Source organism: Pinus tabuliformis, chromosome 8 (assembly GCF_031772625.1).
Source record: "Pinus tabuliformis cultivar Carrire ecotype Pingquan chromosome 8, CPIR1, whole genome shotgun sequence".
In the NCBI taxonomy this organism is placed as follows: Eukaryota; Viridiplantae; Streptophyta; class Pinopsida; order Pinales; family Pinaceae; genus Pinus; species Pinus tabuliformis.
In genome coordinates this window covers 529,503,649-529,528,185 of record NC_142294.1, presented here as the reverse complement: position 1 = coordinate 529,528,185, position 24,537 = coordinate 529,503,649, and the positions used below count along the sequence as shown (strand labels likewise).

The 24,537-nt window shown below is 40.0% G+C and overlaps 1 protein-coding gene across 1 annotated transcript in view; it reads left to right on the top strand.

Annotated features, from left to right (window-relative positions):
* Positions 1 to 24,537, top strand: part of LOC149236486 (tRNA (carboxymethyluridine(34)-5-O)-methyltransferase-like) — a 130,706-nt gene that overhangs the window by 88,756 nt on the left and 17,413 nt on the right. The window contains exon 3 of the mRNA XM_089372405.1: positions 13,709 to 13,768. Within this exon, the coding sequence (XP_089228531.1) occupies positions 13,709 to 13,768 (60 nt within the window). The remainder of the gene's footprint in view (positions 1 to 13,708; positions 13,769 to 24,537) is intronic.

Genomic DNA, 24,537 nt, shown 5'->3' with positions numbered 1-24,537 from the left:
TGACACTGCCATACTGCTACCAACACTGCAACTCCCTCTCATGTGTTTCTGCTGCAATTGCAACTATTGCAACTGAAAAGCATCCAAAATACTAAATCAACTGTGTTCAGTATGATGCATCTGTCACCTGAGTTTCTGACTGCTACTAACATCTGCACTGTCACTGAAGAATCTGTGCTGCTGCCAACTTTGCACTAAGCTACTTGCTTTGTTGTCAACACTGCTTTGTGCTCCTCAACATCTGACTGCTACTAGTCTACAACTATCACTTTGGTACTGATTGCATCAACTGCCACTGATCCATCCTGCTACTGAATACTGTGGGCCCTCGTAGCTAGGTAACGATCCATGAGGTGTGTTGTCGCACAGAGTGTCCAGGCACCGCGACAACGCTTAGATCGGGGGCTGTCACCCTGATCCCCGATCTCTCCGTTTAAGCTGTCTTCCTACAACAAGCTAAGGGGGTAGACCCTATGGATAAACGGGATGAAGGAGAACCAGCTGGGAATCAACCGGCTCGGGAGACACAGCGAGGCAATCGAATACTTGATTTAAGGCTTAGCAAGATTTAGATTAAATTTTAAATGATTAATACCAGTGCCTTATGGAGTCAATGATCCAAGTAATTGATTATCTGCTGCTGCTGATGAAATAATTAACGATTGCTTGAAAATATTTGCAAAATATCTAACATGTAACAAGCATCAAATAATTCAAGCAAAACGATCAATTTCACTAGATGCACAGTGTCTTAGCAATTAAATTTCACGAGATATAAACACTTTAAATAACCACAGAATTTAAGTGCTAACGAGTTTCAAAAAATGATTCACCACTTTCAAATAGTTAATCTTCAGATATTAAAAAAAAAAACTTAAGCATATTTAACTATAGAGAAATGACAAATACCACAAAGATTTTTTACCTTAGCACAAAAGACACCAAGGAGTTTAAATTTGACAATCTTGATTACTTCTTAGGTGAATTTCTTGATATTTTTAGCAAGACTAAATGCTACTAAAAAAACAAGTTAATTTTTTTTTTGGATTTTTAGGATTTTTTAAATGTTTATTTTTTTTATTTAAAAAAAATCAAAAAATCAAAATGAAAGTAAAAATGAAAATGAAATAGAAAATGAAAAGAGGCAAAGTAATAAATCTTTTTACTTTTCAAATTTCTTTCAAACAAGATAAAATAAAAATGAAAATTTGAAATGTCAATGACAAACTAAGCCTAACGATATACGAACCAAATGAAATAAATATCACCTAAACTAACCCTAACTTAAATCATATGCCACACAATAAAAGATAAAAATAAAAAGGGAAATTGAAATGAACTTTACTCTTGTGCTTTGCAGGTTATCAGGTGAGAGAGCAGAGACGGCGACAGCGTGAGGAGACGTCGAGGGTAGATATGTAGCAGCAAGGGGAAAAGGCTTTTTTTTTTAATGCAGGTTTGGACGAAGGGGAGGCTGAGGGAGCTGGAGTGAGTAGTGATGAGCCAGGTTAAGCAGCGAGGAAGGGAGAAATGTGTGGAGTTTTTTTGTTCTGTTGTCAAGTGTGCAGGTCGACAATGGAGGGAGTGCAGTACACAGGTTTGGAGGAGGCTGCGTGTAGAGGACAGGCAACCGAGGGAAGTGGAGCAGCGATGGGAGTAGTTGCAATTTGCGTGAAGGTGATTGGACGCAGATCTGGAGCTCGTATGGCAGCGAAAGGAAGCTGCAGGCTTGCGGGAGAAGACTCAGGTTGCCAGAGGGAAGACTGCCCACTGTTTGGGTAACTTGATGACAGACAGAGATAGCTGTGTGGGGATTCAATTGGGAAGATGGATGAGGAACTGCGCAGGGAGCTCGATGGGTAGTGGCAGATGGAGGTGTGGCAACGGATGAGGGAGGACGCAGGGATATGCAGTTGTGGAAGAGCTTGACAATGAGGAGAGGGAATACGCAGCAAAAGACAACAACGTGATGGGTATGCAATGTCAGAGAGAAGCTTAGAAGCAAAAATGCTTGGAGGAGAAAGCACAGATATAAGGCAGCAGCAAGGCCTGTGGGCCTTAAAAAAATTTGAAATTTTTTTGCAGCAATGAAACCCTAGGCAGCAGCATTGTACACCTGCAAAAAACTGGTTTTGAGGCCAGATCTTACCCTCCAGGGTCTAGATCTGGCTTCAAGATTGAACTTCACCTTCAGATCTGCAACCTGCAATGACAAAAACAAAATACCCAGAAACAATATATACAATGATGAAATAAAAAAAACAAAAACCCAGTTAAATAATTACAATAATTACAAACTGAAAGCTCTAAGTAGCCAGATTTATCATTATGCCACAAATATTTTTTAAAATTGTAAATTTAAAGTGAGGTGCTTCAGAGAAAACCCTTCATGCATCAACAATGGAATTTCTAATGATAAGTTTGGGATTCAATCAATCTGGGCCCTTCAGAAAATGCTGATCGGGAGTTGGCTGGTCCAATTGAAAACTTCCCCGAACGCCCAATGATCTCCAAATCAAGAATTTCCTTCACAACTCAATTCAACCATTAACGTAGAGAGATAAGATAAGATAAGATAATTTTATTAATGTCCAACAAATGACCATAATAGGTCAACGAGACTGTCAGTTACAATGATTACATCATGCCAAGCCGGTGGACCAAACGGTCCCCTTTAACATTTCTTTTTAAAGAGTAGAAAATACATGTATAATCTTAGTAAATGTAGATGTAGAATCAAGAAGCTCTCGGCTTCGGAACAAAGCTCTGCGATGAAGCAGAGAAGGAGAAGGAGAAAAAAAGGAGTCTCTTGTCCAGTTCCTACTCCTAACATCCGAGGTCGAGAGAAGAAAACTGAGAGAAGCTTGTCAAAGTCTATTGTCCTGTGGGCATACTGGGCTGTCGCTGCTGTCGCCTGGACATTCTAGGGCGTCTCCTAGGGGTGGATCCAATCCTGGAGCGCTGGTGCAGTCTAGTGGGTTGGCCCCCCCGGGACCGCACTGATCTGGTCTCAGTGTCTGTGGGTCGGTCAATGGTTCTTTTGGTGCCCCGCGCTGATGGTAGCGCCCTAAAGAAGTTCGTGATCTTCTGCGTGGTGTCTGATCTGGTGGGGGCCTGAAGAAAACGGGCCCGAAATCTGAAGGCCTCATGGAGTTAGTGCAAGGCATCTCGGATCAACATATCTGAGGAAGCTGGACAAAGTTTGAGAAGACCTGAAGAGACAATGGAAACGACCTCGAATCTCGTAGTAAGCAGGGCATTCGAAGATGAAGTGTGTCTCTGTCTCTATCTCCTGTAAGTGGCAGAGCTGGCAAATCCTATCTGCCCTATCGATGTGGTGATCTGTCTCCACCCGGAGTCTGTGAGACCCAACTCTGAGCTGCCCGAGGGGGATTCTAAGGGCATGCATCCAATGCTGGAACATGTACTGGGGTCTGATGATGAGCCCATCCCTGATCTCCAGGCAATGCTCCGCGTAGAAGGCCATTTTTGGATGCAACCCATTGGGAGGATTGGTCCATGTAGTCTGAACGTATCGTCTGTAAATATCCTCCTTAATGATTTTATTCAACTCTTGCTGATTGGGAAGGAGGTGGCCTGGAGCATTCAGAGAGTACTGAAAGGGAGGGAGATGGTCAATCTAGATTCCTGAAGCCTCTAGAAGCTCTGTCACACCGGTGTACCAACATTTGGATCGGCCTGTCTGCATACGGGCGATGTTCTCCGAGGAGCAATATGCTAAATATGGGTATCTATCTCGACCCTTCCTTGCGTCTGCCAGGCCTCAGAGCCTGTGCAGGAGCGACACTAACTTGAATATCACCTCTAGGCGGAAAGGTTGAGCCCCGAACTTTGCTAGAATGATGTGCTGAGGAACTGTCTGCTTGCACCTAATGAAACGACGCAAAAGGAGGGTCTGGACCCGCTCCGCTGAAGCCCAATCTGACTCTAGGAGAGAGGGACCCCAAATCTCTGAGCCGTAAAGTACTGTGGGGCGAATCAAAGTGTTCATGATGCTCATTTTGGACGAGATGTCCTGGAAATGGTGCCGGAAACACTGCCTCTCCAGAAGGGCTAGGGAGCCATACCCTTTGTTGATTCGAGGCTGAAGGGCTGGCCGTAGGCTGAAGCGAGGCCCTGAAAACTGAACTCCCAAATATGTATAGGCGCTGATAATATCGATCTCTTTTCCTTTAAATAGGAAGTGGAAGTCCGAGGTTTTCTTGACTCCATTGAAGATAATCACTTTGGTTTTACCCAAGTTCACAGTTAGATGCCTCCGGTCACAAAAAGCTGCGAGAGCATCCAGCTGTCTCTGAAGGCCTTCTTGGGAGGAGGCAATAAGGGCAATATCGTCTGCAAAGAGGAGGATGGAAATCAGGACCTGGTGAAGAAGACACCCATTTGTATCCTGGATATGCTCCCGGAGGAAGGACTCAAGCTCATCGATATAGATCCCGAATAAAGTAGGAGAAAGGGGGCATCCTTGCTTGACTCCAATGGTGCTTCAGATGAAATCTGACATTCCTCCGATTGTGTGGAGACGGCCAAGGACGGCCTCATAGAGGCGCATGATAGCTGTCAGGAGAGTCGAGGAGATGCCAATCTCTCTTAGTCTCTAGAAAAGATCTTCCCTCGGGACTGAGTCAAAGGCCTTCCGGAAGTCTACAAAACAACAATACACTTTAGAGGATCGATGCCTAGCCTCCTCGATCACCGCACGAAGAGTAAGGATGTGGTCGATCGTTTGGTGGTCTGGGCGGAATCCTGCTTGGCCCTTGGCCCTGAGTTGTCTCTGCTCAAGGAAATGGGAGAGTGTCTTGTGGAGTGCTGTAGCATATAGCTTGGAGAATGTGTGCCCAACCATGATTGTCCTGTAGTTGTTGGGGTCGGAAGTAGGCCCTGACTTGTGGATTGGGTAGATAATGTGGTGTGACCAACCATCTGGAAATCCATCCCGAACCACCTGGTTGAAAAGGTCCACCAGATATCCTACTAGGGGATGAAGTCCATGCTTGAAGAATTCTGCCTAGAAGCCTTCTTCGTCTGCTGCCCTGTTGCTATTCATTGTCCATATTGCCTCTCTGATATCTTTGTCGGAGAAAAGGTGGCAGGAGGTGGGGGGGGGGAAGTAACTTGAATCAGAGGCTGCCCAGGAATGTCATACAGCTGGGAGGTGTGAGAGAACATTGAGGCAGGATCAAGGTTGACAGGGGTAGGTGAGCGTCGGGAAAGGATGGTCCCCCAGAAATCTTTAGGGGAGCGAAGGAGGAGAGTAGAAAGACCCTGTCTCCTATGGGCAATGAAAAGGCGCTTCTTGCGGCGAAGGAGGCGACGGTAGGCTGAACAGAGGTCAGGGTATGTTGGTAAGGAGTTCCAGAATGTGTGTCGGAGGTCCTGATGCATAGACTTGCATTCCTGGTCATACCATTTATTCATAGGGCAATTTCCCAGTTTGCGGGAGGTGGTGGCGGTACGGGTAGAATGGGGGAAGGATTGGAGCGCAACTTCCCAGATTGCATATGAGAGGCACTGGTATTTGTCCTTGGCGGAGCTGAGAGAGGCGAACTGGGACTCCGATGGGAGTGTCTGTCTGAGGATAGAGGAGAAGAGATCAGGGTCACCCTCCTCAAATCGGAAGGTGGTCCTGGGAGGGCTGCGGGAAAGAGTAGGAGATGGATTCGGGAGGTCAAACTTAATGGAGATACCTGCCATTATACTCAGAATTTAAACTACCATTCAAACCCCAGTGATCAAACAAGATACCTGTGCTTAAATCACTCTTCATAAAGCTATCATCAATGGCTAAAAGAAATCTATGCATGAAAATAAAACATCTTACAACATTCCCGCGAAGAGTAACACCAACAGAGACTAACCCCAAAGTCTTTCTTTATTGCTCATAAAAAAAGTTTACAAGAGAGCTTTCGCTTAGCACACGACTCAAAGATTGAATGACACTACCTGACAACTGACCCCCTATTTAAAGATAAATTTTCCAACGGCTAGTTCAAGTGATCCTTGTCAAAGTGATCTTGATCGTTGATGAGGATCAAAATTTCTTTTAATCTCATCCGTCGAAATTTTAAATATTGAGGAAATTTCGAATTTTTCAATTAAATGCATTTTAATAAATTCAAAAATTAAAATTTTGCATTTATTTCTTCAAAAATTTGACTTTGACTTAACCCCAGGGACCTAAGACATAAAATTTAGCAAAATAATCAACTAACCTTAGTCCCTGGACTAGTTAAGATTTAATTATTATTATTATTTTTTTTAAAGGATCCACGAATTTAACCTCTGGAAAACTTAAATTTACCTAGGACCTAGGACCTATGAGGGGATAAATTATTTTTCTAACCCTCAAGACATTTTACATCATGATTTTTTTACATTTTTTACATCTCAAGGGGGAAAACCCATTTGGACAAGACCCTCACAGACTACCCATTTTTGCGACACAAATATAATCTAGCAGATCAAGCAATTTGTAATAAAATAACCTAACCAAATAGTTAGGATTATTCCCAAATCACTTTTACATAGACTCGATCTAGCACACTAGGACTCCCCTAACATTCTGGTGACAAAATCCATTCTGGCTTTGGGGTAAGGCTGAAGGAAAACTCTGCTGACCATGGGTCGGTGAGACAAAAAACCTTTTGGAATGTAGATTGTCATAAAAAAATTAGGTTTACCTAGGCAATTACATACACGACACAGATTTGCTGAGATTATTTACAATTTACACATGCAGAAAGGGTTTACAATATAACATGATCAGGCTGATGATGATAATCGAACGACACGAACACGTTGATCAGGCGCTATCCCTTTTGCGAAAAAGGGGGTGTACTGCTATGGGTCGTTGACACGTAGTGGTCAACAAGGTGGACTCCTCAAGGAACGTGCTCAAATATGTAGCTCTGTGGGGCTACAACTCCAAGTCACCCCACCTCACTCCTGGAGGTATGGCTTCCAACATCGCAAAGACTTCCTCCAACCTGGAGGATAGCTTGTTGATCTCAGCTAATGCTGCTTGTTGGTCCTACTTCTCCGACTTGTCCTTCTTCCTGAGAGGACACTGCGTGCTATAGCGACCGAGCTCACCACATTTGAAGCACTTGACCTTTGATAGGTCCTCCTTTTTCTTTGCTCCCCTTGCCCTTGACTGGGACCCTTTGATGCGAGGGCCACATTCTCCTCCTTCACCACCTTCTGTCCGCTGCTACTATTACCACTGATGGAGCTCTTCAACAGAGCTTGTCTCAATTCCTCCTGCTGCAAATCGGCCCACATTCTATCCCATCTTAGTAGCGTATCTGTCCAAAATACTTTGGATGAAGACCCACCAATCCTTTGAGACACTGTTGAGTACCAATCGTACTAGCTCTGAAGGTTGAGGCGCTTCCCCAATCGTTGAAAGTTGGTCTCGGACCTCCTGAATCCTGGTGAGGAAGGGATCTATGCCTTCCCCCTTCTGCATCCTGATGCATCTCAGCATCTCCTCCAGGAAAATCTTCCACTGCTCGGAAGTACCCTGGTATAGTGTGGAGAGAGCATCCCACATTTCTTTGGCCATTCCCTTGGATGCCACATGTGAGACTATATGGTCCCGGACTCCATCCAGGATCAAACGCTTTGCCCCCACCATCTCCTTCCTATATTCCTTGAGTGGATCTGCATCCTAAGGAACTGCCACTACATTATCTATGTAGGCTTTCAGGTCATATTCATCTAGAATGAAGGACATCCTGGCCTTCTAGATGACATAGTTGGATGATCCATCCAACCTATCCTGATCTCTAAGCTCTGCTGTGGCCATCTATGATATGTCAAAAATTCCCTCTTTTCCCTCTGCTTGGCTACTGCTCTGCTACTTGCACTTCCTTATGGAATGCACAGATATGCTAGTTGCTATTGCCAATGTACGTGGAAAAATCGAACTTCTGAGACTCAAAGTTCCCTGAGAGAAATTTTCCCTATGTTGTGTGTGCTTTTCTCTTCCACCCCTACGCTGGTTCTGCTGTTGCAAAAATCCTCTGCGTCCAACCAAAAATCTGCTCAGCGAAAATATGAACTGCAACTGCTCCCTCTGACTGTTGGAATCACTCTCTTGGGCAAATCGAATTTTCTGCACTCCCGCAACTGAAAATTGAACTGCTAGCCCAACAATTCAGCCTGCCTGTTTGAGCATTGCGTTGCCTCTAAAAATTTCGGTTTGCTGCTCCCACTAAGCATCAAAATTTTCTCCTTGGTTCTGAGCTTCCCGCCTGATCACTTACGTTCTAATACCATGTCAAAATTCCTACAACTGGAATCTTATTGCAGCAACTGGAATTCATTCTTCTAATTGTTAATTAATTTAACAATTTATTTGCTACGGCAAATACCAAATTACTCACACTGCAACCTTCACAAATAAAACTGCGGAAATAAATAGCGCTAGGAACTGAGAAAATACTAGCACACACAATAAAAATGACACCGTTATTTTTGGACAATTGTCCCCAGAAAAACCCAATGCGGGAAAACTGGTGCAACAGATGAGGGTTTTATTATTAAGCAACAATGAAAATCTGAGTACAATCTGGATGCACAAACTGGCAATCCACTACAGGAGAAACTGGCCACAAAAATTAGTGAGACAAATTTTGTCTCACCCAACACTGATCCAGCTCCAAAACTGGCTCTGAATGGGCTCCACGAAACCCCTACGTCAACCTCTGCGTCAAGCCTGTGTAGTCACTAGTACGCTCTGCTTGGAACTGCAACTGATCAAGTCGTCTGCCCAATCCAGCCTCTGAGAATGACTCACTAGCACCTTCCAGAAAACTTCCCGGCCTCCAACAACTAAATCGACCCTCTGTCTGGCCAAATCAAACTGCTACCTCTGAAGCTTCTGCACAACCTCACTGAGGAAACTCGGCCCTCCTGTTGCTGACTCTCTGGATTTGGAAAATCTCCTCCAGACTCACTGCTTCAATCTCTGGCTCTCTGGCAGTTGACTACTGCTACTATGGAAATCGATCTGCCAAGAAAATCAAACTTCTGGTGTTTCAGGTGTATCTTCTCCAAGTGCCCATCGACTTCCTCTTATAATCTTATGTTGGGACTCCAACGACCAAGATTAAATCTTAATCAATGGATAGGATCATCTTGAGGTTGATCTGAGTGAGATTCTATATGAATCACCTTGACTTAATTAATTCTGATTAATTAACCATATTCCCTAAGTTTAGACTTAGGAAATATTTAAAAAATGGTTAATAACTAATTACTTCACTTCTAGGTGGAATTTTCGGAAACATTTTTTGGGTTTTGGAGGTCTCATGTATTCCAGTCTCTGCACCAAATTTCGTGGCTAGAACACATCCGATGCTACAGAAACTAACCATTGTTAGATATAATGGCAGGTTGGTCACCTCCTCTAATGGGAACCCCATGACTCCCTAATACCTTCACTTTGACCTTTCTCTTCTCTTAAGTTCTGGCTCAATTCCAAAATGATTTGAAAAGGTGTAGATTGCAATTGTTGCTTCTTCATGGCCATGGCCAACAATATTGATGTTGTTGCTCGTCTTTTGCCTCCTCGCCATCGCACCTCTTACTCTAGCAGTGCTAGCAATGCCCTTGCTAGTGCAACTTTAATAGAATTGGAGCATTTCCAATCGCTCGTTCAAATCAAATCCATCATTCAACCACAACTTCACATATTTCTTAGTGTAGGTATCCAACAGGCATCTACTAGCACTCTTCCCTACTTCATGGTCTTTCGTATAGTCCCTTTGCTGGCCCAGCTCTGGGTTTTCCGTTTTTGACCTCCAAGGGCTTGCCCTTGTCGCCAAATAACACCTTCATAGCTATTCACTTCAACCCTAACATATCGACCCATCATATCTATACACAATATCAACAGATACAAGCATTCAAGCAATCAATTTGCATGCAATGATGTCTTGAGAAGCCCACAAAATTTCCTTCGATCTTCCTCCTCTCAGCTTCTACAGGATGCAAACTCGCACGTTCATTAATGCTCCAATACTCAACAATCATTTGATGCACCCTTGTCGACCTCAACTGTTTCCATAAAGGGCGAAGTATCTTGTGGGAGGAGTGACACTTAATGTCATGGTTAAATGTGCTAGTTACAAAACCTTTCTATGCATTATTTGGCAATGAGATAGGACACTTGTACATTAGCTAGATCCATTACTCAGCTTGGTTCTTGTCACTGCTACTAGCAAAAATGTGCTCCCTTTGGATTTGTGTGGTAGCAATCTTAATAGATCTACACAACATAAGTCCACCCTTGGTAGAGAGTCCAGGTCAAACTTGCTCTGATACCTTGTTAAAAATTACCTAGAGAGGTAAATAATAGGGAATAACAACAAAATCATAAATAATGCATACATGGTATCTTGGAAGACCCAACCCGAGGAAAGCTAGCATCAATAGATCTATTAATGTCCTTGGCCAAACTTGACAATGTCAGCTAAGTGAGCCTACACCGCTCACCTCTCAACACATTACAATAAAGTATCCCCAAGCCTTTTAAGCTATATGTAATCCATGGGCTCTAATATCATGAGCTACCAAAAATGTGGGCACAAAACAACCATTGTTGACCTAACACTTGACTCTTTAACTGAGTCAAGTTTAACCTAATAGTATGAAGGCCCAAGCTTGAGTGTTTGGAAAAGAAGTGAGTTGCTACCTGGTTTTTAGGAAAAGCTAGAAAATTAGGTGAAGGATGGGAGGTGTAGGCTAGTTGGTTAATTCAATTAAAGAGTTGGTTTATGTGAGAGGTAAGGCTATATGTTAATGTGTTAGGTGTGTAGTTTTCTTTGGTGTTGAACAACATGATGTAAATGTGACAATGAGTTAACTAAAACAAAAAGAAGTAAACTGGGGTTTATTCTCCTTTAAACTCTTGTTGTGTTGTTCTACTTGCAAGAAAGTAGAGAGTATTGAAATGAAAGAGAGAGAGTGAGAGATGCAACCTAGTTAACCCCACTTTCCATTCAATGCATGCAGCAAACAAACATTACATTTGATGAGTAAGCAAACGAGAGGAAGATCGAAGGTGATCCTAGGTGAGGTAGAACTCTTAACTCGGTTATATAAGTGAATAAACAAGAAAGCAAATGAAAAGCTACATTGACTAGGGAAAGGATCAAGAGAGGAAATAGAGGCTACTTAACGTACTTGGTTGTGCTGAGATCCCACTGCAAAACATACTTAGATATTGTAATACACTATCTCCACATATGAGCAATGAAATAAACACAAGAAATCGACCATACACAAAATATAAAACTCAAAGATGCAATTATGGTGATCCAAAAGCCCTTAGTGAAGAGGTACTTTTCTCACTCATAAGCTGTGATGGAGCTTCCCTTGAGCAGTGATATTGGAAGACCAAGATGTGAGGATGGGATGTAGCTGAAAACTTTACCGAGTAACCAACCAATCCAACAAGGAAGATACCAAGCCAATCAAGAGGATAATATATTGAGGAAGCTCCAATTGGTGGAATTTTGAAGGAGACAATACATCTATGTAGGCCAAGAGCATGAGAGGTGAGAGCAAGAAAGATGGATCACAAGTCTGATGCTAATCATACAGTATTTTTGCGTAAGATAGTAAGACTTGGAACTCTTAACAAAGACCGAAGAGGCAACTTAAATAGATTTGGGAACATCCTAGGCATGTAGATGAACATTGGGCTAGCCGCCGCTAGCCATCGGACAAGGTGATCTTTCCCTGTGAATCAATTCGTGGGTTTTGACCATGGAATTGCTGGTTACACATGCATATGTAAGTAATTCCAATGTATAGGTCATGAGGTGCAATACAGTATGGAAAGTCTACAATTTTCTGCATGCCAAAATTTCAAAGGAGAAGGGAAACTTTGACCAAGTAGACCCCTTAAAAGTGGATTTAGGGATATTGAGGACCCAAAATGAGGCATTTCCAAGTTCCAACCAATTAGAGACCAGATCAAGGCATGAATCTTTGGATTGATTAAGTTGCTTGGTAAATGTCTCAAAATGAGAACCCAAAGGGCTTGGCAAGGGCAAAAATGTGACCATAGGCCAAAGGTGAAAGGGGAAAAGGAAAGGGGACCTTATCATGATTCATAATACTAGATGTAATGTGGATAGACCATAATTGTCCATCTACTCTATGACAAGATGACTGAAAGGAAAGTGAACCAACACAAGTGAGCTGTCACAAGGATGAGTGGAAGGCCATTCTTGTATTCCATGGGTGGGTAATGTATGGAGAACACATGATAAAAACTCTCCACATTCACATCCAGAGGGGTACATGTATGAAGAGTATGAAGTGCGGAATCTATACACTACATTTGCAGTTGACATGGCCTTCAACAAATCTATGCAAATTTGTAGTGGCTGAGGTAGCAGTTATTTTAATGGGAATCTTAGTGGGACTATTTATTGAATCATGAATGCTTCATCCTGGCTTAGGTTTGATTCTCCCCATGTTTCCAAGCATGCCCCTACTTTATTTGAATTTTGAAATGAACTAAGAAACCTGAAAATTTTATAAAGTTTTGCATTGTTGATCACTTCTCTACTGAGATCATGCCTGTCCAAACAACTCTTGATTCCTTGTTGAAATTATTTTTGTGTGAGAGTGCACTTTTATGGCCAGCCTAAATTGGTCATAAATGGCAGAATTGTAGATAGGCTTTTCCCATGCCAAAACAGACTATTATTATAGCCTGCTTGGCAAGTGCTAGGTAAAAGATTTATTTGATGGTTGGTTCAGACTAGTCTGTTGGAACTTAGAAGTTAGTTCATTTGTCAGCTGTATGAGAGGTAAAAGCTATGGCATTGTTGTTCAATCGTTAACAATTGCTAGGGTGAAAATATCGTAACGATCATCTGAACCAAAAAGTTGTCCAAAAATGGCCAAGACAATTCAATGTCATGAGCCATGACTCACATTTATTCATGACCTCAAATAAACATTCCCTTGGAAAATGGAAAACGGCTTTTCTCTTCCACATGATGAAAATTAATCTTGTCTTCTGTTTATGTCCCGAAATCATTTTTTGTTGTAGATAGCAAGACTATTTTATAGCTTCCCACATCTGTCTCCTTTCTTGCCTGTTGTCATTGTTTTCCTCAGCATCTAAAAAGTTGCTGTTCCTGTTTCCTCCTTTTTTTCAATATTCCCATTAAATTTTCCATAATAAAGATCTCGTGAATGATGGAACCCTAGGTTCTGGTTGATGATGTAGGAAAGGGTCAGTGCGGGTAAGAGGTAGGGTCTGATTAGTGCTTGTTTCACTAGTTGAAGGTTTTCATTTCATTCTTAATGGTAGGAATGCTAGACTTAAATTTGATTAATTGAGAAGAACCATTTATTCTGTTCCAACAACCAAGATTTACTACTTTGGGAATGCCTAAGAGAAATTTGGACAGATGATTGCTCATTGGCATCAACTTTAACACTTCGGAAAATCTTCCTTGTTATGTGGCACTGTTCTGAGGGATTGTGCGTTTGTTGTGATGCCATGCCAAGGTGATAGACATCAAGTGACAAGTTTATCTGTAATCATGCTTATCTGATCAAGCTCCTTGTTTGCAATTTCCTTTATGTGTTCTAGGTTATTTATCTTTTCATGGCTCTGATTTGGCAAGAATCTGATTAGCAATTTCTTGAATCACAGGTTGGCCTCGTGCATCAGCAATGCAATTATTGTTGACAGCTTCTACGACAAATCAAATTGGTGTGTAATCATTGAGAAAAAATGAATTTTATCTTCAAAATTATGTTAGGATTGTTTTAGGTCATACAAATTTTCATTTATTGCATCAAATGCATGGACTTGCAATGACCTTAGCCTGAGATTGTTGATCATGTTTTCCACGGTGATGGTCCTCATTGTGAAAGAATGATTACTTGAAATCTCAATGCTGATTAGTCTCCTTGTAACATTTTATAAAAATCTTCTCTGCCAAATTATTTTGCAATATCTCTCCTCTTGAAAATCGGAATCCTTGCTTTGTGTTTTCATGGGCCCTTCACCTTCCAATTCCATTGTTATTTTATCATCCATACTTTTTTCGTTTGATGAACTAAGTGAGATTGTTAAGATTGCATAAAAAATAAATTTCCTTAGATAATTTCAAGAGGATGTACCAGTGCAGCTTTCATGGTTACTTTTAAACTCCAAATTATATCCCAAAACTACCCCATGAAGTTTACTTTTTGAGCATCTAACTTTATTCTTGGTTTTGTAAAATTGGATAAATTCAAAATCAGCTTGCATCTGTGTTACTTAGACATTGAAGTTATTAAAGAAAGACAATGAAGATATTGGAGATCAAATATTTGTGTAATCAAAACACCAAAATCCTATTTATGTTCATTAATTGTTTGATCCAAACATTGGTTGATTTCTTTCATTAATATATAGATTGTGAAGTAGCAAACTTCAATTCATTTAAATTCACAAGATAAAAATATGAGCAAATTATATTATATATCTATTAGAAAAACCACTAAGAGTACATTGAATACTGTCAAACTCACTCACAAAATTAGACAATATATTATACACAAAATATAAGCATGAATTGCTATATTCTACACAAAATATAAATATAAATACATTTTGTTTGACTGTCAGATTCAACTTCCAAGGTCTCTTAGGCTCTTGGTGACGATTCACATTCCTCCATACCAACCCTAATGGATTAGGTGTCCAACATTTTCCCCCTTAATCCGAAGGGTTGTATGTGAGTCCAAGAAGAGAGCTAAAATACGAAGGTGTATAGTAACCAATGGTTGGATGTGCTCTCTGAAATGGTGGTTTAAGGAAGACCACATACCAAATGAGGTAGCATAAGCCGAAGTCTCCGACTGGTGGTTTAAGGCTGACCATCAACTCTGGAACTTTACACGAAGCTATTGTTGGAACAATTCTGAACGTGGCTAGAAGTTGAATCCTTTTGCAAATTACAAGTGCTCCCTTATGATGGTTTAAAGATGACCACAGATTTATGCAATGGGTAGCAGAAGCCGAGGTCTTCTGCCAGTGGTGGTTTAAGGCTGGCGACCAACCAAATCATGCTCATGGGTGTTGAAATATGTAACTAGGTTTGGTTTTCATAATGACATATGTAATCATGATTTTATGTATTTAAAAAGAAAGAGAAAAATAAATTTATTATTGTTGTTCTTGAGGCATGGGTTTCATGCTCAAGGGATATTTATTTTTAGTTCAAGCACCCATTAAGTGCTTCTAGGTCAAGTGAGTTATTGCCATGTATTGAAGACCCATTTGCGCATGTTAGATATTGTAAAGATTTTTTTTTGAGTCAAAATAGAGTCAAAAGACCCTCTAAGGCCTCGTCATGGTGCAAAGATCAAGTCAGCCTATATGAAGGGACAAGTCGGCCTAAAGATAACAATTAGCACCCTTCAAAAGCCTATATATAAAAAGGAACTCGACCTCATTTGGATACACTCTCAAGCAAGTTCGATCTCATCAAGATAGACGCTGCAAAAGGACGAAAAAGAAGAAGACGAGCAAGATCGAAGTTTTGGGCCTCTCTCTCTTCTCTCGTTAGGGTCTCTATAGTTTTTGGGCAAGTTGAAGTGATGGAAAGTTGCTGGGAAAGTCGAAGTGTTGGATAACTGTTGGGTCAAAATTACAGAAGAAACTATTGGGTCGAAATTGCAGAAGAAATTGCTAGCTAGAAATTGCAGAAGAAACTGTTGGGTCGAAGTTGCAAAGAATCTGTTAGGTCGAAGTTGTAGAAGAAACTGTTGGGATCAAAGTTGCTGGAGTCGAAATTGCTGGAAAGAAAGCTCATCAAGGAGAAAGGTTGACTTGGTCTTTAAGGGGTCCTTTTCAAGGGTCTTAGGTCTTGGAATTCATCAATTGAAATTCTATAAAAAGAGAAGAATTCTTGTGGGTTTTCCTCTCACGTGGAGAGGTTTTGGCCTTGGATGATCGCCTACATCTTGTGTCCTCCTGTCTTATTGTTCCTTATGGTTTGGTAGCTGTTTGATGATATGAACACTAAATATAATCAAGAGAAAAAAGAAGCTAATCAAGTTAAGTAAAAATACATCACAAGTTATCAAAGTAAGAGAAACCACCCAATCTATCTGCCCTAGATTTCTCAACATGGTATCAGAGCTAAGGTGACAAGACAAGAAAAGGAAACTTGAAAAAGTACTATCTAAAGGAGTGTCAAGAAAGGTCAAGACATCAAAGGGACATTGTAACATCAAAAAGGGATACTCAAGGGCCGAAGCACAAGAAGATCATCTGGGAAACATCAAGAAGGACTAACCCTCTCATCATCTTGAAGGAAGTAACTAAAGAGACCTCAAAAAACCCTAGATCATTCAAAGAAAGGGTTCTACAATTGAAGCATTCTTGGGAAGCCCACAATCTCCATCCCAAGGAAAAGAAGACCTCAATGACCCTACAATATCTCAAAAAAGGATTACACATTGAAGCAGCTTGAAGTCTCCAATTCAAGGAAGCAAGAAGAAGAACTGCCATCATCATCAAAGACATCAAGGTGATCTCCCTCTTATTGAAGAAAGGATCACTTTTCTGAAAATACTTGAAGGAAGACATCTTCATCAAAGAAGATATCTTCTATCATCAACATTATCAAGAAAGACATCAAGTTGAAGATTTCATCAGCAAGGAGTATCTTCACTTGACAAGTATCTTTACATCTATGTCTGAATCTATCAAAATGGCTTCATTTTTGCAAGGAAAGCAACAAATTGGTTGGGTCAACAAACTATCTTGCATGGAAAAAGAGGATAGATTTGATCGTCATCAAAAATGAAGTCATTCATCATGTTAAGGGTTTAATCGTTGAACTATCAAAGGAAGAAGGAATAACCTCATACTTAATGAGGGTGTTAGAAATACAAGAACAATTGCAAGAGTTGGGGGAAATAATAAGGAAATGACCACTGTGGTGCTCAATGCACTACCAGAGGAATGGGGCAACTTCGTATCAAGCATTTGTGGAAAGAAGAAAGCCACCCCATTCAGTGAACTTTGGTCATTATGTAAGATTGAAGAGACCAGGTTGAAAGAAAAAAGTGACATGGAATCAAATAAACAATTTCAAGCATTTGCTGCCATGGCTAAGAGAAAATAGAAGTTTCGAAAGTTTGGTCCTCAGAAAAAGAAGAAGATCAATATGTCAAAGATCCAATGCTATGGCTGTCAGGAATATGGACACTTAAAAAGAGATTGTTCCAAGCTCAAGAAGGACAACAAGAAAAGGAAGAAGAAATCAAAGAAGAAAGAAGTGAAAGATGTCTACTCTGACTGAGATAATCTTCTTCACCTAGTTCTTTTCAGGTTTGTAAAATATAGCTATCATGGTAGGAAAAATTATAAGCATGATAGGATGCATCATTTCAGGGGATGGGATCATAATAACATACGATTGAAGCAAGAGCTCATGACATCATTATAGGAGCTTTAAAGATAGCTGAAGTAGAAGTCTATAGCGGTCATCATAGACAGGAAGTAGCTCTTGGTATCCTCATTGAAAACATAAGTAGCATGCAGGAAGAAAGTTATCTAGCATAGTAAAAATAAATCATCATACATCATCATCATTAGAAAGGAGCATTTGCCGAATTAGGATAATTAAGATCCTCCATTGGAATCTTCATTAGAAGGTTCACCTCTATTGGAAAGAAGCAAGTGTCTTGCCGAAAATTCCTCCTTGTATAGGATTCATTGTTTAGAAGGATGATGGTATGGTGACAAAGGAGTGCAACATGTCAAAATGGTTGAACGAATTTCAAGCATGGAAAGGAAGCTGTCGAAGGAAGTCTAGATGACCAAAAGAGAAAAGAGGTATGTATGTATTTGATATATTAAGTCATGTCGTCATATGGTTGCACGCGTAAATGCTCTACATCATGAGCATGATCAAAGAAAAGGGATCTCTTCCTTTGGAAAGATGCATGAAGACATGGTTCACATATTGAAATGATGAATTCAACACAATATGTCCTCATATGGAATATGAGGTGGTTGAAAAAGATGAAGGAACTATGGATGGAAGTTCCCGGGAAGCAATATGTGAAGAAAGAATGAAGAGTCGTGAAAAATGCAACTACGAAGGAAATCAACATACGATGACTAGAAGAATTGGACATAACATCTGCATAGACAAGGTATGAAGACCTTGATAAGGTCTATAAAGAAAGGAGACCCTTGACATTGAAAGTCTTGGAGATGTGTTTATGAATGTGCAAGATGTTGATGTTGCAAGCAAGCAAATGTCATGATGAAAGGCCATCACAGAAGGTAACTTTGATTTGATGTCCATTTTGATTTTTGAACAACATTTGGATGTGCTGATACAGGGCTACTGAAAGAGAGTTGTAGATGTCACCTACAACTTGCAGTTGTATGGTTGGATGGGAGATCCTAAAGGAGAACATGACTTGGAAGAGGTATCTGTATGAAGAAAAGCCAGATGTGGACTAGAAGGTCACTTTCCGATGAAAAGGATGACATGACTGACATGGTTCGTGAAGGAAAGTGATGGGTGATCGATGCCCTACAAGATGAAGACTCCATAGTGATGAAGATGGAATTCATGAAATCAAAAGGAGGAGCTCTACAAGCAGCTTAAGGTCCCATGATCTCCACCAAACAGCAGAAAGCTACTGTTGGAAACAAGTCCCTCGATAAGAGGGAGCTTGGGTACATTCCTTTTATAGGAATGTGTACATCTTCCCTATTTAAGAGGGAGAGATGGGTGCATCATTCTTGTCTTCACTTTGTGAAGAAAGAATGGAGGATTGGGTAAAGCATCTAGCATCTAGCATCTGATAATCTTTGAGGATAAGGTAGGGCATCCAAGTTAAGAGTAGTCGTAGAGGACCGATATTCTTTGAGGACTGGGAATCCAAGATAAGGATAGTCTTGGAAGGACATACCCTGTGAACACCCAGGTGGGGTATGTGCCTTGAGAGAGAATGATGATGGTGTCTGTTAATCATTTGTCTCGCCAACATTGTGCTCTGATCTTGTAGAGAGATAGAGCTGTTAGCCAAGGCCTTGCTATGTGACAATGCTGGTTGATATAATGTAAAGAGATGACTTACCAATCCGACTCTTCTTATGAGAATTCTTAAGATTGAGAATGTCTAGGTACCTTGTATGGATTATGAATACCTCCCTAGTTAAGAGGGAGAGTTGAAATATGTAACTAGGTTTGGTCTTCATAATGACATGTAATCATGATTTTATGTATTTAAAGAAAAGAGAAAAATAAATTTATTATTGTTGTTCTTGAGGCATGGGTTTCATGCTCAAGGGAAATTTATTTTTAGGTCAAGCACCCATTGAGTCAAGTGAGTCATTGTCTTGTATTGAAGACCCATTTGGGCATGTTACATACTATAAAGAAAATTTATTTGAGTCAAAATAGAGTTAAAAGACCCTCCAAGACCTTGTCATGGTGCAAAGATCAAGTTGGCCTACATGAAGGGACAAGTCGGCCTAAAGATAGCAATTCGTACCCCGCAAAAGCCTATATGTAAGAAGAATCTCGACCTCATTTGGATACACTCTCAAGCAAGTTCGATCTCATCAAGATAGAAGCTAGAAAAGGACGACAAAGAAGAAGAAGAGTAAGATTGAAGTTTTGGGCCTCTCTCTCTCTCTCTCTTTAGGGTTTCTATAGTTGCTGGGAAAGTCGAAGTGTTGGAAAGTTGTTGGGCGAGTCGAAGTGCTGAACAATTGTTGGACAAGTCGAAGTGCTAGAAAGTTGCTGGGCAAGTTGAAGTCTTGGAAAGTTGTTGGGCAAGTCGAAGTGCTGGAAAGTTGCTGGGCAAGTCAAAGTGCTGGAAGTTGCTGGGCAAGTCAAAGTGCTGGATAATTGTTGGGTCGAAATTGAAGAAGCAATTGCTGGGTCGAAATTGCAGAAGAAACTGCTGGGTTGAAGTTGCAGAAGAATCTGCTGGGTTGAAGTTGCAGAAGAATCTGCTGGGTTGAAGTTGTAGAAGAAACTGCTGGGATCGAAGTTGTTGGAGTCGAAATTGCTAGAAAGAAAGCTCATCAAGGAGAAATGTTGATTTGGTCTTAGTGGGTTCTTGGTCAAGGTCTTAGGTCTCAGAATTCGTCAATTAAAATTCTATAAGAAGAGAAGAATTCTTGTGGGTTTTCCTCTCAAGTGGAGAGGTTTTGGTCTTGGCTGATCGCCTACATCTTGTGTCCTCTTGTCTTATTCTTCTTTATGGTTTGGTAGCTGTTTGATGATAAGAACACTAAATATAATCAAAAGAAAGAAGAAGCTAATCAAGTTAAGTAAAAGTACATCACAAGCAGTTATTAAAGTAAGAGAAATCACCCAATCTAGCTGCCCTAGATTTCTCAACAATGGGACATAGCTTTGTATTTGGGTAAAATTTTGACTTTGGCACTGGTTGATTCTGGCTCTAGGCTTTGGCTGTAGACTCTAGTTTAGGCTTGTGGCTCAGGACTGCTTGATAGAACTTTGAACCTAGTCATTGATTATCAATTCCAACCCGTCAATACAAGCTAAGAAGATGAAGAGATCTCCACTGCAAGACATGTCAATACTAAAAACAGAACTCTGAGGTATGACCGATATATTTTCTTGGCTTTAGGAGATCACTGCCAAGAAGTAATCCATCAAAGGATGAATCTTTTTTCTTGTAGGAGTATGTTTTGCATAATGCTCATAAGGGTGAAGATCAAAACACTGATCTTTCATCTGACCAACTCGATCACAATGTTGGCATCTACGAATCTGAAGTGGTTGTGGAGCAGGTGAAAATGAATTGTCTTGAAGAATTTACCCAACACTCTAAAACCGGATTGGTTTGGAGTAGTCTTAAATGTGAAAGGACACTTCCTTTTCATATCCGAGACCAGTTATGTACTTGTTGTTAATGACTTCTTCCTAAGGATTGATGATGGGCTTGGGAAGTGCAACTGGAACCTTTGCATATACATGTGAAACTGTTCTTGAAATGGCATCATTATTTTAATCATGTGTTGGTTGTTGATGAGAATCAAACTCAAACTAAAAAAAAGAGTTATCATGAACAAGAACTAATTCAAAATGTGGATTCCTTTGTTGTAGTTCATTTCGTTGGAGCTGCAAATCAAGCTAAAGAAACTAAATCTTCTCCTGTGCATCTTGTAAACATATTTTAATATTATTGAGAGTGGCTTCACTGATTTTTACCATGTTGTCAACTTGTCAACAATAGACTGGATTATAGTGTTCAATTACTCTAATAATCCATCAATTCGAGCCATTTTCGTAATAATTCAAGCTCAAAAAATGACCATTTCGAGCCATTTTTTGTTAATTCGTTATCAATAGATTGTCAAAATAACCAGACAAAGCTTTGGGAATACATAACGTTTTTGAGCTTGTTGCCATATTTGTTTCCCATATTCCCTACTTGAAGGCCCACATGCCCTGCTTGCTCTTCTCTCGTGCCCTACTTACTCTTCCCTAGTGCCCTCATGCCCTACTCATTCTACTTTGCTTGCTAATGCCTTCAACCCATCCTTTTCAATTGATTCTCTAATATTATTCCACTCCACAACATTATACCTATATATATAGATAAAGGATATTAAATATTAATATTTCATCAGTATATATGGTTAGGCGATTAAGTGATACTGTTATAGCGTTATAGGATAGTGTGAGGAGTTACACCACTTCACATTTAAGGGAATGGTTGAAAGAGACTTGTTAAGGAGGTTGGGGATGATGAAGGTGAGTAAATATATCAAGCATCCCTAAAGATATGGAAATGTAATATGATACTACAAAGAATCCCAACATAGTGTCAATGGGAGATCACTAGGATGTGAATATCATTTAATGAGTTGTAACTGTGCTTAGAGAATATGAGGATTTTTCCATGGAGTTTATAGAGATGAATGGAATCAAAAGAGAGTTAGGGTAGAGTAAAATCAAGTTGAACCAAATGTCAAACTTATAATGAAGTGGTCCTACAAGATGTATTCTTGAGTGAGGAAAAACTTAGAGGAAATAGACAAGATGTTATTTATTGAAATATTTTTTCCCTAGAAGATTAAGAGTGGATTACCTTGATTGTAATTATGGATAAGAAAATAAGGGAAAGGATATGTGTCTATGTGGATGTCCAGGAATTAAATGGTTCTTGTGTCGATGACACTTTCTTGTTCACATTAAATGTTTATGTGCTTGACCATGTTGTAGGAAGGAAACCTGTTATTTTATCAATGGTTTGGTTTTTGATTTGGTTTGGCTGTGTAGTTGACTATGTAACAAGATACCATTGGGCAATGGAGTCAATTTACTTCGAATGGATTAATTTCAGCATTGAGAGACAGATTTAACAGGGCAAGGTAGGCAGATTTATTGGATCTTATATGTTTGATGAGATGGAAAAAGAAGAAATGATTAAGTGTCCATTAAGCAGAGAGCAATTAAGAATTCTATTGCTTAACTTCAGTAGAAAACATTGAAATTGTTCAAAAGACAGAACTAAGTGTACTTAAACAAATTCAGATTCATAATTTTCTTTGAACAAAATAGATTAGAAAACACATATGAAATTACAGAGAAAGGAAAACACAACAACAAAGGAGAATATCACTTCACCAAAAATCTGACACAGGAATCTTGTAAGAGCTTCTGTATTACTGAAATGTGTCCACTAGAACTTTGTGGAACAACTTTACATCAATGGTCCTTTTCTTTTACATAAACATCAACCTCTACTACTTCGAATTATGAAGTACTTATAGAAATAATTACAAAATATCTTGATTTCAAAAGATCAAGACAGAATCCTAAAATATCTAAAACTGATTACACAAATAGTACAAAAATTTAGGAATTTTGAACTGCTGGAGCTGCTGGCACTATTGTCAAGGATGGCTGTTGATGACTGGTCCCAAAAAGGTGCTGCCTTGCTGTATGAGATGGAACCTGTTTCACTCAAGTAATTCACACAAGTGATCCCATCAATCTTCATTAGGGATAGAAAGTTTTATTAGCTTTCCATATGTTTCATCAACTTCAGTATATTTCACAAATATAGGTTTGTTGATGAAAATGTGTTTGATCTCATGTTTAATGATCAAATCAAAATCTAAAGCCTCTAGGAAAGCTTTTCCTGTAATACTTCCTTTTACCCCTGCAAACTTAAAACGTAAAATGTTCTTGGGCAATAGTAAAAATTTTGTGGTCGTAGTCACTCAAACTGATCAATCTGTCATTCATTGCTACCAACCCTGGTAGCCCTCTCTGATTCAGTAAATTGACCCTGTTATGAAACCTTTGAACAACAGTTTCCATAGTATGACACAATTTTTCTAGTTGTCTCATAAGATTCCTCTTCTGTAAAACATTCTTTATCTCCAAAATGGTTTCTGTTCTATTTGCAATTTGAAGCTCCTCTAGTTCTTCCTTAGTTTTAGAATTCAAAACTTTGATTAAGGCTGTTGCTTCACTCGGTTTCTCTCCCAACATTTCTCTTACATCCTCTCTCACTGTTTTTGATCTCTGCATCAATTCTTCTTGTTCAAAGATGATCTGAATTGATGGCCAAATTTCTCTTATGGCTTGATTTATATCCGCCCATATGTTTTCTTTGGCTTGTGCTAAAGTTTGAGCCATTATTGACTCACTCTCTAAAAACTCTATTCTCTGAGCAAGCCTGTGAGATTTTTGTAATTTTGCTACATAGGAGTTGTCTATCTTCAATTTCTGTTCCTGTAAATTCTTTAGCTGATCTTTTAACTTCTCAATTTCTTTTCCCTGAAGGGACATCTCCTGCATGGATTTAATCAATTCGCTAGAAGAATATGTGGTTTGTGCTGGTGCTGTTGTCGATGTAGAAGCCTTTGCTGTTCCTGCAACTGAAATAGGCACTGCAGTTAGTGGAACTAAAGCCAACTGTGAGGACTTCGCTTTCTCCTTGAGCAATTTTTCTAGTTCCACCTCCATTTCTTTGATCTGGACATTCTGTTCAATTATTATCTTGAACATGTATTCCTTTTGCTTTTCTAGTTCTCCCATTTCCTTGGTCTGTAGATCCTTTGTAGATGGCAGCTTGAGCTGCTTCCTCAGAGCTGCTATATCTGCATTCTTTTTTCTCACAATCTCCTCTACTGCCTTTACATCACTGGGGTCATAACCTAGCTTAATGACTAAGTCCTCTAGTGATTTGATTCTAGTATCCTTTGCCAAAGATGAGATCTTCTCCAGGTTCAACTGTGACTGTATATTGCTGATGGAGGCGTGCAGTTTTGAAGTTGTCATGGCAATGTTAGTCAAAGTGGAGTATAACATCTCTCCAGTCTGTTTGTGCATATCCATCTGATCAATCAGATGGATTTGATTAGTGTCAAAGGAGAAAATTGTCTTCTTGTAGTCTATTGGTGATTTTGGGAATGGAACCTGTGCCTGTAGAAAAGCCATTTGCATTCTTCCCTTTTCAGTATCA